Source organism: Halichoeres trimaculatus, unplaced genomic scaffold (genome assembly GCF_033239565.1).
Source record: "Halichoeres trimaculatus isolate MK-OKI-2021-1 unplaced genomic scaffold, fHalTri1.1 fHalTri1_scaffold_16, whole genome shotgun sequence".
NCBI classification, from domain to species: Eukaryota; Metazoa; Chordata; class Actinopteri; order Labriformes; family Labridae; genus Halichoeres; species Halichoeres trimaculatus.
Window position 1 is genome coordinate 31,487,882 of NW_027437194.1, and position 16,193 is coordinate 31,504,074.

General features: G+C 41.3%; 1 protein-coding gene across 1 annotated transcript in view; it reads left to right on the plus strand.

The window, feature by feature from the left end:
- The first annotated feature begins 4,411 nt into the window (after positions 1-4,411).
- The window catches only part of nsmfa (NMDA receptor synaptonuclear signaling and neuronal migration factor a), a 97,668-nt gene continuing 85,886 nt past the window's right edge, over positions 4,412-16,193 (plus strand). The window contains exon 1 of the mRNA XM_074690473.1: positions 4,412-4,723. Within this exon, the coding sequence (XP_074546574.1) occupies positions 4,653-4,723 (71 nt within the window). The 5' untranslated portion in view covers positions 4,412-4,652. The remainder of the gene's footprint in view (positions 4,724-16,193) is intronic.

Sequence of the window (16,193 nt, forward strand, 5' to 3'; positions counted from 1 at the left end):
TATAAGATGCCCCAGCTCAAACAAACTGCAGCTCCTGAGCACAAAGTGCAGGTATTTAGAGTCAATCGGTTGTCTGTTAGAGATAAAGGCAACTGTATCCCTAACTCTATGGAGAAAGTGCCACTGCATGGGTTCCTGCAACACAAGAAAACAAATTTCAGATAGTAAGCTCCTGAAACAACCAAAAAGATAAATGAACAAAATACATGTATAATTCTCTAAATGCGTCTGTTCTTCCTGGAATAAAGTTATGTTTACGGATGAGAAATTGATTATGGCAGCTAAATTGGGAATTAATTTTGAAATGAAATTACAAAAATAAAAAAATTTCAAAAATGGTTTTGACAGGGACAAAAAGAAAAAGTTTGAAGAGGGGCAAAATAGGCATACAGTTGTAAAAACAGGGTTAAAAAAAAAGGTAAGTAGCCCCAAAAGTGGAAAAAAGTGTATGAATAGAGGGAAAAAATAAGCATGAAATTGCAAAAAAAAAAAAACTGCATCACAATGCCAAAATATTCAACACATATTGGGCAAAAATATTGAACCTTCTGCAATTTGAAAATTGCAACAAGTCATAATATTGCAATTTAATCTAATGTGCAATTAATTGTTGTTATTTATATATATATATATATATATATATATATATATATATATATATATATATACACACACACACACACACACATAAAAGAGCAAGTAGGGAGGGAACTGTGAGCAAAAGCCTATAACCTCCTCGACCCGGTTACGAAGAAGGCATGGGCGCCACAGAATGAAGCGAAGCCGTGTATGTGTGTTCAGCACACTTCATTAGTGGCAAGTACAGTATGTCTAATTAAAATCATGGTTAGAGTTTGTTTTGTGGTAGTTTAGCAGAACCACACACTTCACGACCTTCACTACTACTAGCCTGCCAAGCTTTGTTGCCGTTGTCAGCCACAATATACTCTTACGGCTGTCTGATCCCAAAAAGCACACAAATAAATTAAATATGTAACGTTAAATCAGAAGATCATGATGACACGGTGAGGTGACTAGATTTCTAACTGGGACAGCTAAAGATATTGCAAACTATCCTGTCATTTTTCTTATAGTCAGGTTGCTTTGGTCAATATGTAGGATGAAGACGGAGATTTGTAAAACTATACATTTTTGGAAACCTTATAATGTAACAAATCAGAAAACCAATGTTGCCATTTTTTCTGAGATCGTTATGGCAGCCATCTTGGATCTTTAAATATGGCCTCTTTCAAAAACAAATTTCTCCATATCTTGTCTCCTAGATGACCTAAATTCATGGTTTAAATGGTTAAATCTGCATTTTTGGGGGCAAGGAATTCAATGGAGTTGACCTTCCTTCTAATTGAGGCATGTATGGTTGTGTATTTTGCATCTTTACATGATAAAATGGTATTTTATGGTCATTTGGATATGTATGTCGTCCAAACAATGTAATATTTTACTAATACTCTTTATCACATTTTACAAAAGACAACTCTTAAAAGACAACCTACCCATTCATCAACTTTGAGGGTCCCTTAAAGCTATGGTGTACGATTTGGAAGCTTTGTACATCTTAATAATACCGTTAATAGCGCTGTTATGGTCCTATGGTCCAATCTACACAATATAGAGACCAAAAAGAACAAAAAAATCCATTCAGTACATCCGCTGCAAAGCTGCATACTAGTTGACCAATTGGAACCGCACATACCATGGTAACAGCCTCGTGCTGTTTGGTCATTTTTTTTGTTGATTTTTTGTTGATTTTTTTGTGATTGGTGCTCTTGTTATTGGTGTCTAAATTAATGCTCTGTTCTGTATTAATCATAAGCTGTGAAGTTTAAGTAGAAAGATCACATTTTTTCTATCACACTGCCACACCTCTATTCTCTTTCCTTTGCATCAAATAAAATGTCAAAACTGTTACTACATACATAATTTTATTTGTGCTCACAGTTTTTGAAGGTATCATATCGAGTGAACTGAAAATATACGCCTCTATAGGGACCTTTTTATTTTATTGGGGGGACCATTCTACAAAATGCAGGAAAAAAAAGCCAGGCATGTTTCAATCAAAACAGCCAGCTATTTTATCATGGAAAACACTGTAAGACATGATTAAAATGCAAAATACTACAGTGTAGTCAGCTCCATTGGATTCCCTGCCCCTCAAAATGTAGATTCAACCATTGAAATCATGAATTTATGTAATCTAGGAGGTAAGATATAAAGAAACTTGTTTTTGAAAGAAGCCATTTTTAAAGCTCCAAGATGGCTGCTATAACAATCTCAGAAACAATGGCAACATTGGTTTTCTGATTTGTTACATTATAAGGTTTCCAAAAATGTATAGTTTTACAAATCTCCATCTTCATCCTACAAACTCATCTGGCTGAACTTAGTGGGCCTGTCTATTAGCTGCCGTCACTTGGTCAAAGTAAAATAAAAAATAAAATAGAATAAAAAATAAAAAACCTCATTTCACATTACCACATGCAGCAAAAAAAGAGGTATTTCTGAAGTAAAAGCCCACCCACAGCCTTAGCTTCTTTAAAATTGGCTATGTATCTCGTAGTTGTGACTTAGTACCTCAAAATTGTGACTTTCAATCTCATACTTATGAAAATGCATCTCATAGTTATGACTTATCTCATAACAATAATTTTCTATCTCTATCTCTTTCTATCTATTTATGACTTTGTATCCCATAACTATGACTTACTATCTCAATAATTACGACTTATGCTGAACAACAAATTAAACAGGAGAAACTCTGTTTCGAACAACTATGAGTCATATTCACACACAACTTTGACTCATATGAGACCACTTGCAAATTGTTAGCATAGTTACCTGGAGTTTCAATGAGGTAAACGTAGATGTTGCCAAAAATGTACTTGTGACCATTCTTGTGGCTGATTGCGCCAGACATCCCCCAGCAATCGATATGGACAGTCTTCCAGACCGAATTTTTTAAGCTTTAATTTATATCGAGCAAAGGCACTAGGCTCGAGCCAAGTTATGTAGTTCGATAACATGGAAGCCCACACGACCTTACCAAACTTACTAACATACAAACAAACTCACAAGCTGGCATAAAACTCTTAAAAATTAGTTGATTTGCAGATTTGCACCGTTGTTCTGAATGTGTTGCTATGGGCGTTGCTATGGATTGTTTGCACCCCTGGAAAAAATGGTGTCCCATTGCACGTGACGTGTGACGTCAGCTTGTGTGAACCTATAGCAGTAGGCTAGCAGCTTTAAATTAAGAGCATTCATGTCTGATAACCTGATAATCTCTCTGAGGGACACTGACCAATCAGGTGGCTTTTTACAGTTTTCAGAGGAGGCCCCGCCCATGAAGGTTTGGGCAAACCAAACTTTGAGAATCGCAAACAAAACTTCTGGAAGCACAAACTAATCTGTGTTGCATGAGAGCATATTTTCGGTTTTTAAAATTAAACTGGTGGATTTATGAAGATAGTTTTAATCACAGACATTATTTTTTTGTATTTTTGAAATTATGATTTGTTTGCACTTTATCTTTTGTTTCCAAATCCATCTTTTTTGATTGCATGATAAAGAAACAAATTCAGCTCCATATTGCCAGGGGCTCTTCAAGAAACATTCAGCAAAGCGAAAAGCACAAGCTATAGTTCTCCTGCAGCTGAAGTGATGCTCACAGAGCACTGCAGAGTCCCCAACCTCACAGCCTCCTCCCCCGGTCTCTGGCTGGGGATTAGAGCCTGTCCATGGTGTGACCCTTTTACCAAAAGGCACAATAATGTAACAGGACGTGATAAATAAAAACAAAAAAACAGCAGAATATTGGATCAAAACATGGCTGAGATAAAAGGTTCTGAATGGCTCAATGGGTTCACACAGAATTTGCATGCTGCACTCCCTTTTTGTGGTGATGACGATGGTGATATCATCAGTCATACCATCCTCCTATCCAAGGGCGGACTGGCCATCGGGAGCACCGGGAGGTTTCCCGGTGGGCCGCTGCCTCAGTGGGCCGGTACGACCGGTGACACCCCCCCCCCCCCCCCCCCCCCCCCGACAGCGGCGGCCGTCGTCGGGGGCAGAAACATCCGTTGACATACAGACCTGCAGCACCTGCTGTCGTCGGGCTGAACCGATCGTTCAGTCGTTCATAGATCCACAGCACCCCCCCCCCCCCCCCCCCCGACAGCACACGTTCTGTCCGACGACGGGGGGGGGGGGGGGGGGGGGGGGGGGGGGGTGCTGTGGATCTATGAATGACTGGGTGTTACGCGTCCCGTTGTTATGGGCTTCACCGAGTTAAAGTCCAGGGCTGATTTTCACTCCCAGTCCGCCACTGCTCCTATCAATGGGGGGGGGGGGGGGGGGCTGAGTATTTCCAGCCATGCTGACAACTGTGAAGCTACCCCACGTACGTCTCACACAGTGAGAGGGAGAGGGAGGGTAAGAGAGGGAGGCTGGCGTTCCCTCTCCTCTTTAGCGTCGTTTCCTCTGCAGACGCGCGTAACATATCAGCACCTGGCTTTTCCTTCAACTTATTTTTTTACTTATTTTCTGATTAAGCTGTTTTGGTCGTGGCAGTCCTACGTCCAGAGAGTCTTTGGAATGAACTGTTTACCTGCCTGCGTCGTTTCCATGTCAGCATGGGAACTGCCGTGTCCAAAAGGAAGAATATAAAAAACGATGCGATATCCTCAGTGGCAGCCAAGGTTAGGTAAGTGGCACCTGGAGCATATTGCTGTTTCCTGCGCTTTCCGTCTGACCTAGCAGGTTTTACAGCTCTCAGATGCGGAGTTACCATGTGTAATAGTTGTGGGTTTTGATGAATTACCACTGCGCATCCCAGCCAAAGCTCTTTGCAATGCGCAAGAATGGCTCATTGCCCTTTCGCACGTCTGTCTCTTCCAGCCCCGGGGCGTGGGTCTAAGCAAATATATATAAACGAGACATTCTTTTCTCTTAACTGTACCTCTTATGAATGAAGCGTCATTGTGTAATGAAAGTCATGCAGAGGCAAAGCGGGGACTGCTCTGACTCACTGTTACCCTAAAAGGCATTCTCACGTCCACACTCCATGAGCTGCACCATCACCTGCTGTAGGAAAACAGCCATTTAGGTTTCAAGCCAAACGGCTTCCAGTCTGGCCGCGGAAGGACCGCAGAGGCGAGGGGACTGTCTTCACATCCCTTTGGGGAAACGATCCACCTGTCAATGAACGAATCACTGCAAATAATTCCGTGGGTTGGGAGGGATGAGCAGTCACAGGCATTTATCGGAGCTGTCGGAGGGAAGCGCGGGCACAAGCGGCTGTTAATTCATTCAGGCTGGCATGAGACCGGCGCCTTAAAAGCTGTTAACGACTCAATCCATGGAGGCTTTCAGGGTATATTTATGGCCGAATAGATTCTCTTTAATGGCCACGTCTGCATCCATCTGCTTAAGCACCATCCAGACTAAGTCATCTCCATTCTGCGTGTATGAGCTCGCGCTGAGTAGAGCTGCAGCACGTGTGGCTGTGTTCATGTCTACACATGATGTAAGCGTGGCTCTGGAGTGAGATCAGGATTCAGCCCATGCCCTCATGCTCCAGTAGCTCCAGCAGATCCGACGGCAGGCTCGGCTGTGTGTCAACGAATGACCTTGACTGAAACACACACAGATGTGGGCAGATGTGCTATTACGTCATTCACTCTGAGTGTATGGCAACTATAGCTTAGTTCCCATGTCAGCCTTTTTCTGTATGCATTGCAGTGTGTGTGTGTGTGTGTGTGTGTGTGTGTGTGTGTGTGTGTGTGTGTGTGTGTGTGTGTGTGTGTGTGTGTGTGTGTGTGTGTGTGTGGGCCACCTTGAGAGGCAGATGAAAATGTGATGCTCATAGACAAGGGACTATGAGTTTGTGGGGGTCTTTTCCCCTCTGCATTTCTGTGTGATCCTTGAGGACACACTAATTCAGTGAACCTAGCCTCTTAATCATTGGAGATGCAGAAGAGACGTGCACCTCTCAGTGTAATGTGACCTGTGGGTTTTTTCCCCCTTTCCAGCTCAGTCTCAAATCAAGCAGACACATCCAGGTGTGTAGAGTCAGACATGTGTGCACACCATGCTGTCTGCATTTCATCAGAATACACAACCTCCTACACCTCACTCAGTCCAGTTTGTAGGCCAGACCCCCCAGCTTTTCCCACATTAGAGCACAGGCTGCTGGCTAACAATAGGGTTTCCAGTACAGCTATTCATGTGGCAACGTTCATTCCATAGTGTCTGAAGGATTTTACCTCACACACAATTTCCTTCTCAATTAATGTTTCAAGGATCTTTCTCACAAAACTGTGTATACAGTACATTTTATGCTGAGGTTGTGTCATGTGTACGTCCTGTGAACACTTCAGGGAAAAAAAAAACTGAGCAGCTGGGTGACCCTCTGCTAAACATCTAAGAAAAACTTGAATTACCTTTCTGCTTTTGTAGCTACAAGGCCAATAAGCTTTTTTTTGTTTGTTTCAGTTCTATTTGCAGAGGCTGTAAAACTAATTTTACTCCTGTTTGGGCAAAACTGAGGAGGAAAATGTCCTCACCACTTGGTGATTTTTGGATGATACCAGGTCAAAGGGGTGGATATGCACTGTAAAACCTAACAGCATAAATTAATAAACAAAGTAAGTTAAAATAACTTAGTTCTCTGAAAAAGTGACAGGCACTGGTTTCAAAGAAGTGTGTCTAACTCAAAAATGAATGACTAAAGCAATAACTCATCAGATTTGAGTACATGTTTTTTTCTTCCATAGTTTAAGTGTTTTTCAAACATTTTAACTTTGTTCAAGTAACTTGTTTTGTTTCAGTACATTTCACAAACTCATTCTAAGTTAAAAGAGCAGCCCCTGCTGATCTGGGTTGAAGACCCCTCTACATCTTAGACAGACATCAGGCCAGCAGGAGAAGCCACTTTACTTTGCACCTGAACCAGGGGACAGCAATGTTTTCACTTTTGCCGACGGCTTGATTTTTTTTTTTAATTTCTTTATTTGAATGGGACAGTGCATATTAATGAACAGGCAATGAGGCTGTAAATATGCCGGATTTAGTTCAAGGCTAGTTTCCATCTGCAGTCCCATGGGGTAAAAACATACAACCAAAACAAGAACATTCAAAAGACATGACAAAATACACACAATACAAAAAACAATATGTTAAAACCACACAAAACCTAAAATGTGTATATTTTACATCAAATAACACACATCCAACTTTTCTTCCTCCTTCCATACCACTCTCACTCACACATTCACCTGCTTATAAAATATGCTCCTGCCTTCTAATGCTGACAACTTTGCTGTCCCTTGAAGCCATTCTCTAAGTTGCCTTTTAAATGTCACATATGTGGTACATTCTCTAATTGTCATTGGTAGAGTGTTCCAACTAGAAGAGCCCTGAAGAGAGAGAGCACGTTTTGGGCAAACTTGCATTTCCTGAACTGCACTTCACAGTCCCCCCTAGATGTTGATCAAGTGCTAGTCTCACAGTTTCTTATTTTAACAAAGTTGTTAAGAGGTGGAGGGGCCAGACCATGCAACACTCTATATACAAGACAGATGTTTTTAAAGATTTTCAGGTTTTCAAAGTTTAATAAAATGTATTTTTCAATTAAGATGCATATATGAAAAGACTGTTTGTTTTTTATCTAGAACTTTGATAGCCTTTTTATACAGCTGCTTGATTGGTTTAAGCGCTGTGGTACCAGCAAAAGACCAAGTCGTTAAACAGTATTCAATATGTGCTAATTTTATGCATCGAAGGTATGACTTAGGTGCTTCCGTTGTTATTGAGGAATGAATTTGTTTGAAATTTTGCAAACTAAATTTGATGGTATTGGAGACCATTTTAATGTGATTTTTGAATGTGAGGTTGGAGTCCAAGATCACCCCTAGATATTTGAAATGTGTCTCCAACTCCAACTCCTCTCCATCTAGAAACACAAAGGACCTATACTGTTTTATATTTTTTTACTGCACATCATGCACACTGTCTTTTTTGGGTTGAGCATGAGACAACTTTGCTTAAGCCAGCCGTGCAGATTGCTCAGACCCTTTGTAAGATTAGCAGTGATAGTCTGCACATTTGAACCATAAGTGAATAACACTGCATCATCGCATACATTAACATATCAAGCTAAGGGCAAACATCCGGCAAGTCATTGATGTATAAAGAAAATAACAAGGGTCCCAATACAGAACCCTGTGGGACACCAATGTTACTGCTGAGACACTGGGACAGTTGTCCATTTATACAGACACACTGTTTTCTGTTAGAGAGATAAGAATTGAACCATGCAAGTGAATCTGTTGAGAAATTGAGATGTGTAAGCTTGGTCAGAAGAACATGACGGTTAACGGTGTCGAACGCTTTCTTGAGATCTAAAAACACAGTGCTGACATAGGAATTTTTATCTAAAGACAGTTTTTTGTTGTTTGTTTTTTACGAAAAAACAGTTTGCCATCTCTGTAGAGTGGTTAGGCCGAAAGCCAAACTGCATTCTGTGCACAGGAGTGAATCCCTTGTCAAGATGTTGAATTAACTGGTTTGCGATACACTTCTCAGTGATTTTAGAAACAACAGACAAAATACTGATTGGTCGGTAATTTATGATTTGTGTTTTTTTCCCCTGACTTAAAGACTGGGGTTATAATGGCCTCTTTCCCAGAGGACGGAACTGTTTTGCTGTTAATTGATTGATTCACCAAGTAAGTAATGGTTGTACCAGTGCCTCAGCATGAGTTCTTAAGAATTTGGTATTAATGCCATGCATGTCCCTGGCTTTAGACTTTTTAAGGGTAGAGATTATTTTTGCTATCACAGCCCCAGATACATTTTGCAGCTGGAAGATGGGATGCTCTTCAAATACTGGATGAGGCAGAACAGGAGGAGGGGAACAAAAGCATTGTTATTTCAGATATACTATCAATGAAGTGATTACTGAAGGCGTTTGATAGAGTCAGAGGATCACTAATCAGCTCTCCGTTTACTTCTATCTCAGGAGATGTAGCTTTAGATTTACACTTTTTACTGTTAAGGATTTCCCAGATGCAAATACACATATATCAATGACGAGACGACAGAATCAACTTGGCAGCCTTTGCGGGTTTTATTGAAGTCACACAGCTCGAAACACAGCAATCATGGTGGATGGACAGACAGACTCCTCTCCTCAGCTTCGAACATGTATCTTTATGGAAGGTTTCAGTGATGTCATCATGTGTCTGTTTTTGCCAACTCATCACTATGGGGATAGTTTGGCTCCAGCCAAACTACCACTGGTCATGGCATGAGATTTCCTGTACTCTCCTATCAGGGTGGAACATTTTGGCAAAGGATTGGAGTATTGTTTTTCGCTGCTGAGAAACTCACCTCTGACCTCTCTCACAAGCACCTTTTCCGAGAACAAGCCTGCTGCAGGTCTGGCTGAAATTACCTCAACTAAAATCTTACAAATATCATATGAAATGAATAGCTGTATGTTTAGCCTTTAAATTCGCCCTAACACAATCCCCCCTATAATTCCAATTTTGGGATTATATTAGCATAAGGCCGAATTTAAGTAAAATGCAATCCCACAATGACATCACCGAAAGTCCACGTTCTTCCTTTTCAGCTAAAAACAACAAAAATACATATATGAAATGCACTATTGTTACCATGGATTACGATATGATGTTAGCTTTGATAATATTAGTCTAACTACTTTGGAGTATACGTATAGATATCTGTATATAACCAGAACATTGACTTCATCATAATCAGAATGCAGAATACATCATTCACCTTAAGAAGTTCACATCTTGCAAGGGTGAAAACCTGCCGGCTGCTTTTAGCAGGAAATTCCCTTACGGCCCCACCCGCTGGCGACCTTCATCGTGAACTTCAACTCACTACACTTTTCACTTAAACACAACAATTACCATAGAAGCCATTTGAGATGATTAACAAAATATCTTAACTGTAAGCATTTCTCTCAAGGATAAATGTGATTAATTATCCATCTTTTAAACTGTTGAAGCTGATGTAGCTAAACCTGTAAGTATACCTTCTGTATTGATTACATGAACTTAAATGAACGTATTATCCCGATAATAACTGATAACATGCTTAAACATACTTAAACATAACATACTCATGAACTGAAATATGCATTCACCTGTGAGAATATGAGAAAGTAGTATAAAGGTTAATTGCAATATAATGTCCACTTAATGGTCACTTCTTGGTTATACTCCCATTACTCCATCGTCCCTTGGGATATCCTCTTGCTCCTGACAACATTCCGTTTTTATGAGTTACCTCAGACGGGACTCTGTTCATCTCCATCAGAGTCATCACAGTAGTCAAGATTGGGGTACAAGTCCGGATATCTCCCATTCTCTGCCTCCTTTTCATCCAGGCAGAGTTGTGCTTTTTGGGACGGAGTCATCATGTTCAACATTTGTGCTCGCTGGAGACCAGCCACCATCATCAGCTGTCTGTCCAGAGCCTGCTCACACCGTCTCCTCAGGATGGGAACGATGCAACATGCCAAAAAGGAAACCAGTATTAGGACTATTAATGCACTAATGCCTACTTTAGCCCAAACGGCTCCCCATTTCCCTAAAATTTGGTCTAACCAATCACCAGACATCCCCCCCTTGCCAGCACTCTCCCTGAGTTCCCCTTTTAGCTAAAGCCGCGTTTCCACCAAGCAGTCCGGGTCGGTTCGTCTCGGTACGGTGCGCTTTTAGCGGCGTTTCCACAGACTCATCCCGGGACGGATCCCTAAAAACCGAGACGAGCCGTCCCACTTTTTTGGGACCCTTTCGTATGGGTACCAGACTGAACCGATCCGCTCTCGGAAAGTGGAGCAACACACTGCAGACCGTTGATTGGTCAAAGGAATCGTCACTCACCCCGACAGCGGCTGCATTTCTCCTTGCGGCTCACAGACTTCTCTGAAACGAAGCTTGATTGCACTTTGTAACAGAGAGTTACATGAAAATCACAGAGAAGACGAAATGCTGCATGTCTTCCATCTATGCTCTTTGTTTACTGTGTCGCGTTTTCTTCTTTGTTGGATTTAATAGCGGGGTAAGCTGCTACGGCGTCGCGCTATTGTTTAACAGCTGTGGCTTCTGGCATGCGGCTTACACGCCGCCCACCACGAGAGGGCACAGTTTGCTGTGGAAACGCAAACGGGATGAGACTTTACTGTCTCAAACCGTCCCAAACCGTACTGAACCGACCCGTACTGCTTGGTGGAAACGCAGCTATAGTCAATTTCTCCATAGCCACAGAAAATATACCATCAGGTGCTGTGTTATTTGGAATGAATGTTCAACAGTGTCTCCCAAATATGTGACACACTCCTCCTTTATCTGCCGTTAGCCAATTTAAAACCTGTCTGTTCTGTTGTGTCATTATGCTTGTTGCATGTAATTGGCTGCCAAATGCTCGCAGAATTTCAGATGTAGCATTAACAAACCTCTGTTGGTTGTAGTATATGTAATTTATCCACTGAACATTTTTATTAATAGTGATCCACGGAAGAATCCCATCACCTCTTGTGCTTTCTATTACATTAACAAAGAAATTTGCTTTGGCTTTTCTCGAGACCTGTTTAACTTTATTACGAGCATGTGTAAATGTTTGCCGATCAGTAGTCAAGCCAGTTTTCAGGTATTTTTTCAGCAGTGAATCCCTATATTTTAGTAGATTTCTGCAATTTTGGTCCAACCAAGGCAAATTACCCTTCTTGGATTTTCGACTCCCCCTCCTGGTAAAGGATGTAATAACTTCTCTTAGCTTACCAACAAAGGATTCACTACTTGACTCAATATCTGGAGATAGTATTTCATCCCAGACTACCATGTTTAATGCGTTATTAAGATTTTGAGTCAAACTGTTAGGTATATATTCAGTTAAAGGGGAGTCTCTATGTGATCTTACATAGCTCTTTTGAGTAAGTTTTTGATTAAATAGAATTATGTTATGATCAGAGAGCTCAGACAGAAAATTAAATGTTTTTGCAATTCTGTCATGTTTATTAGAAAACAAAAAATCTATTCGTGACTGGGAAGTTCTTGTTATTCTTGTTGGCTTTCCAACTAGTTGCTCGAGATTAAAACAATCAGTAGTTCGCTTAAGTTTTTTTCGAGCCTGCTTATCATCCCAGTCAACATTAAAATCTCCAATTAGGATTATTTCTTTATTTTGGTCATAAGACTTCAACAAGTTTTTAAGCTGATTGTAGAACTCCACTTTGGCTGTAGGTTGCCTGTATAAACATACGAGGATAAAGGTCATTTCATTAGCATGGGCGTGGTAGTGGGGGGATAAGTGGACCTGACTACCCAGGGCCTGAGTAGGGAGAGGGGCCCATGAAAATCCTGATTTTTTTTTTTTTTCGAATGAATTGGGCCCTCCAATTAATTGCTGTCATGCTTTATTTCATATATTGATTATATCAGCTGAAAGAATGAACTTCATGTCACAGTCCTCCCAACATATTGGACATTCTGGAGGCCCCCTCTTGGAGGGGCAAATGGTTTAGTCCGCCCGACAGCAACAGGCGACAAGTGTAACGTCAGTGAATCCACATTGAATTGGCATCATGCTGCCCAAGAAGCAGAAATCGGGCTATTGCAAGAAGAAAAAGAGAGAAGAAAAACAAAGAAGGCAGAATGAGGGGAGGTAGCAGTTGACTGCTTTCTTTCCCAAAGATAAACCGAGTTTGCTTGTTATGCAAAGTCCAATTAAAGTTAATGTAGTCCACTCCAGACAGCTGCTGCTGATGTCTGTTTGCTCGCGTCAAGTCATTGCTTAGCTAGTTGGCAACCAGGCTGCTTGCGGCTGTAGTATAAAGACAGTTATGGGCCAGCTAGCGCTAGGTGTTAACATGAACCAGTTTCAGAAACAAACAGTGGCTTAGCCGCAACAGCTGGAGCAGCAGTGGCCAGTCCTGGCGGCTCTTCCGAAGATAAGGCTGAGATAATAGATGAGCAAAGACAAGGTGAGATCGTTGTTCAAGTTTTCAAGGGCGAGCTCCCCCCTCTGACTACCCCTTACAGTGGTATGATGGTTCGCGCGCGCGTGAGAGAGAGAGATGGAGAAAGAGAGAGCGAGCAAGCTGCTGACTGGTAGATCGCTGCCAAAATGCGAGTTGTTTACCTTAAGTTTTAGGTAAGTCATCCTTTTGGTTCAGTGCTATAGCCTATATTAACATAGCTGAAAGTGAAACTCCGTGCTGAGACTTAATAAATGATCCACCTAGCAATACTTCTACTGCATATATCAACATGAAAATAGCCTACCAATATCACTGTAGGCTCAAGTGCACACAAGTAATATATTAATTGAGCAATAAAGCAATTTATTATTTTTGTCTGGTAAAAAGCCTTAGCATTGCAGTGCAGTGCTTAAAAGCTATTGTCAACTTGCTGACCACGATGAATACTGTGTGTTATAGCAAATAATTAGGCTAGTCTAAGCATCCATTGTAGGAAAGCATATCTGATGTTTACTTCATATTTGACTTTTAATGAACATATTTGCAACCTTTCACATTATCTTTGTACTTGTTTAAATGGTAGATGTCAAGTGCTGTCAAGTGCCCCCTTGTGGATACTTAGCAGTTATGATTGTTTGGTTAACAGCCTTAGAGCTCAGCCCATAGCAACACAAAAATGAGCCCCATTTAAAAGACAATCTGTCAACATAATAAGCAATGCTTGGTCATGTGTTGCATTATTTTTAGCAGTTTATCTTGCACTGAAATGGCTCTAGAAATACAAAGTGAGCTTGCTTTATCTTTATCTTTAGCTTAAAACCATTTTTATCCTTTTCTATGTTAAATAAATACCCCTTTTTCTTTTCTTTCTTTTTTTTTTTTTTTTTTTTTTTTTGCTCATGCGCATCGTGCACTGGCATGGATAGGGGCCCACTGACATTGAGAGTGTACAGGGCCCAGAATTTGGTGCCACTCCCCTGTCTACAGGCTTCAACATGCTTTTGTTTCCAAAACATCACACACTTATCACACTTACACACAGCTACTCATAGTTAGACATTTAACTGTACAACTTACTAACTGTACACACTTCTGTGTACACTTCACATATCTGTTCTTTCCTTTTTCATCAGTGATGTTGGAGTAGTGTTGGTTCTTGAATCCTGAAAACTTCACTGACCGCCCCGGACTGGCCATTGTTGCATCTGGTTCTGCAGTTGTTTTTGGTGTGCTGAGGTTTGTATCAACAACACACACCTAACTAAACTCTGGCTCTGACTGGCTTGCCAGGAAACTGTAGTCTACTCACAGCCACTCATTGGTACTTTATTGGGATTGCTAATGAGGATGTAACGTTTGAAACAGAAGTTAATAAGAATACCCATGACTGGAAAAAAAGACAACACAAACAGCCTTCATCTTGGTGCACAACTCAGGTCTGGTCATACAGCACAACAGGCTTCATAGCTTCTCCATCATTTACTGGCTTGATCCTCACTGGCCACAGTGGAACCAAAATGGGCGGCAGAAACCCTTTGGTTCCTAGAAGAGTAGTCCTGGTACTAAAAGTCTCTGTTACCTCTGATAAAAAGCACCTTCAGAGTGCTTTGGGCCACAGTGCCAACAGACACAGGAGTAAAATGTACCAGGCTCCTTCTGTGGATTGATTCTATGTGCGTGACCAGGTTGTCCCTGGTATTGCCAGTTTGATCACAGTTGTTATTCTTGAGACCCCCAAAAAACACAACAGGACGAAGTAGAGTTTGGGAGAGGTTTTGTCCCTCATCTGTGATGGCCTCCTGCTACTAGGCCCTACTGCAGTGTTTGCACACCTGGGTGGAACCCCAAGGTGTATAAATTCTGGCCAGCCACCCTCACTCTGCTCAGCTCTGGAGGACTTGGCCTGGCTGGGCTCCATTATTTCCCATTTGCACATTTTTTTCTGTTAGTTACTTCCTTTGTTAGTTTAGTTTAGTTGACTTTGAGTTTTGAATCCATTTGAATTTCTATTTTGTTTATAAACGTATTTCTTGTTTTGACTCCTAACTGTACGTCTCCTTGTCGTTTGTCATGGCCTAGAGGCGGGTCGTGACACATCAAAGAAGCTTCATCAATTCCAAACTGCTGGAGAGGGTAACAGGTATTTATATCCCCGAGGAAGAGACAACAACCAGGAGGAGTTGGAGTTAATGATAGGGTGGAATCACAATTAGTTTAGTGAAACATTCTTATCTAATGTATGTGATGTGATGTTCAGAAAAAAATAAACTCACTCTCTCTAAATAGCACTGGTTGGTCTTAGAGACAGCAGACATTAGAAATTGAGATGCTGCTGAATGTAGTGTAGTGGGTACACTGTATTAGATGAAGACCAGAGGCAATCAGTCACAAACACAATACACAGCAAGGAGTGATGTTACAGCAATGGGTCCCCTATGGTGGCCCAATGGTAGATTTATCTTGCATGAGGGCCTAAGGCAAATTTTTCTGAGTATGATTCCTTACCTAGGGCACACTGCAATGCTTCTTCTCCTCAGTCTCCCCTGCCTCCCCAGCCTCAGCAGCAGTGAGAGCCCTCAGTAAGTAATAACTTCTGATGTGTGTGTGTAAACTATGAGTTGTATGACTCTCTACAGTAGGACGACCTGGTTTGTGTTTTGAAGTGGTTGTCATGTTTATTTACTAAAGGTTATTTTCTTACTTTTCTCCTACAGTTTTTCTTTTTATAAGGGAAGCAGCTTTGTTCATGCAAGCTGTCTCCACTAGGACCCCTGCCTTCAGAAGAGGAGGGGAGAGACAGAAGCGAGAGAAAAAGAGAGGGAGGATAAATGAGAGAGCAAGCATACAGAGCTACTTTTGAATAGGAAAGTGGCTGAACCACAGAAGAGAAAAGCCTGCATCAAAAAGTGTTAAATACAGTCTGTGTACACTGCACTCCTGTGCTCACTCAGTATCTGCTGGCTGTGTTGGGCAGGCTTTGATAATTGACATGGCTGCCAAAGAGGCTGGGTACCCCTGCAGATGTGTTTGCAGTGTCAGCCATCACCTCTGACATGGGCTGTGTGAACAAATTTGGCAATTTTGTCTACACACCCGTGTTTTTCACATGATCACATCACATTAGACTCCAGTAATACATTATTTACAACCCTTTGAA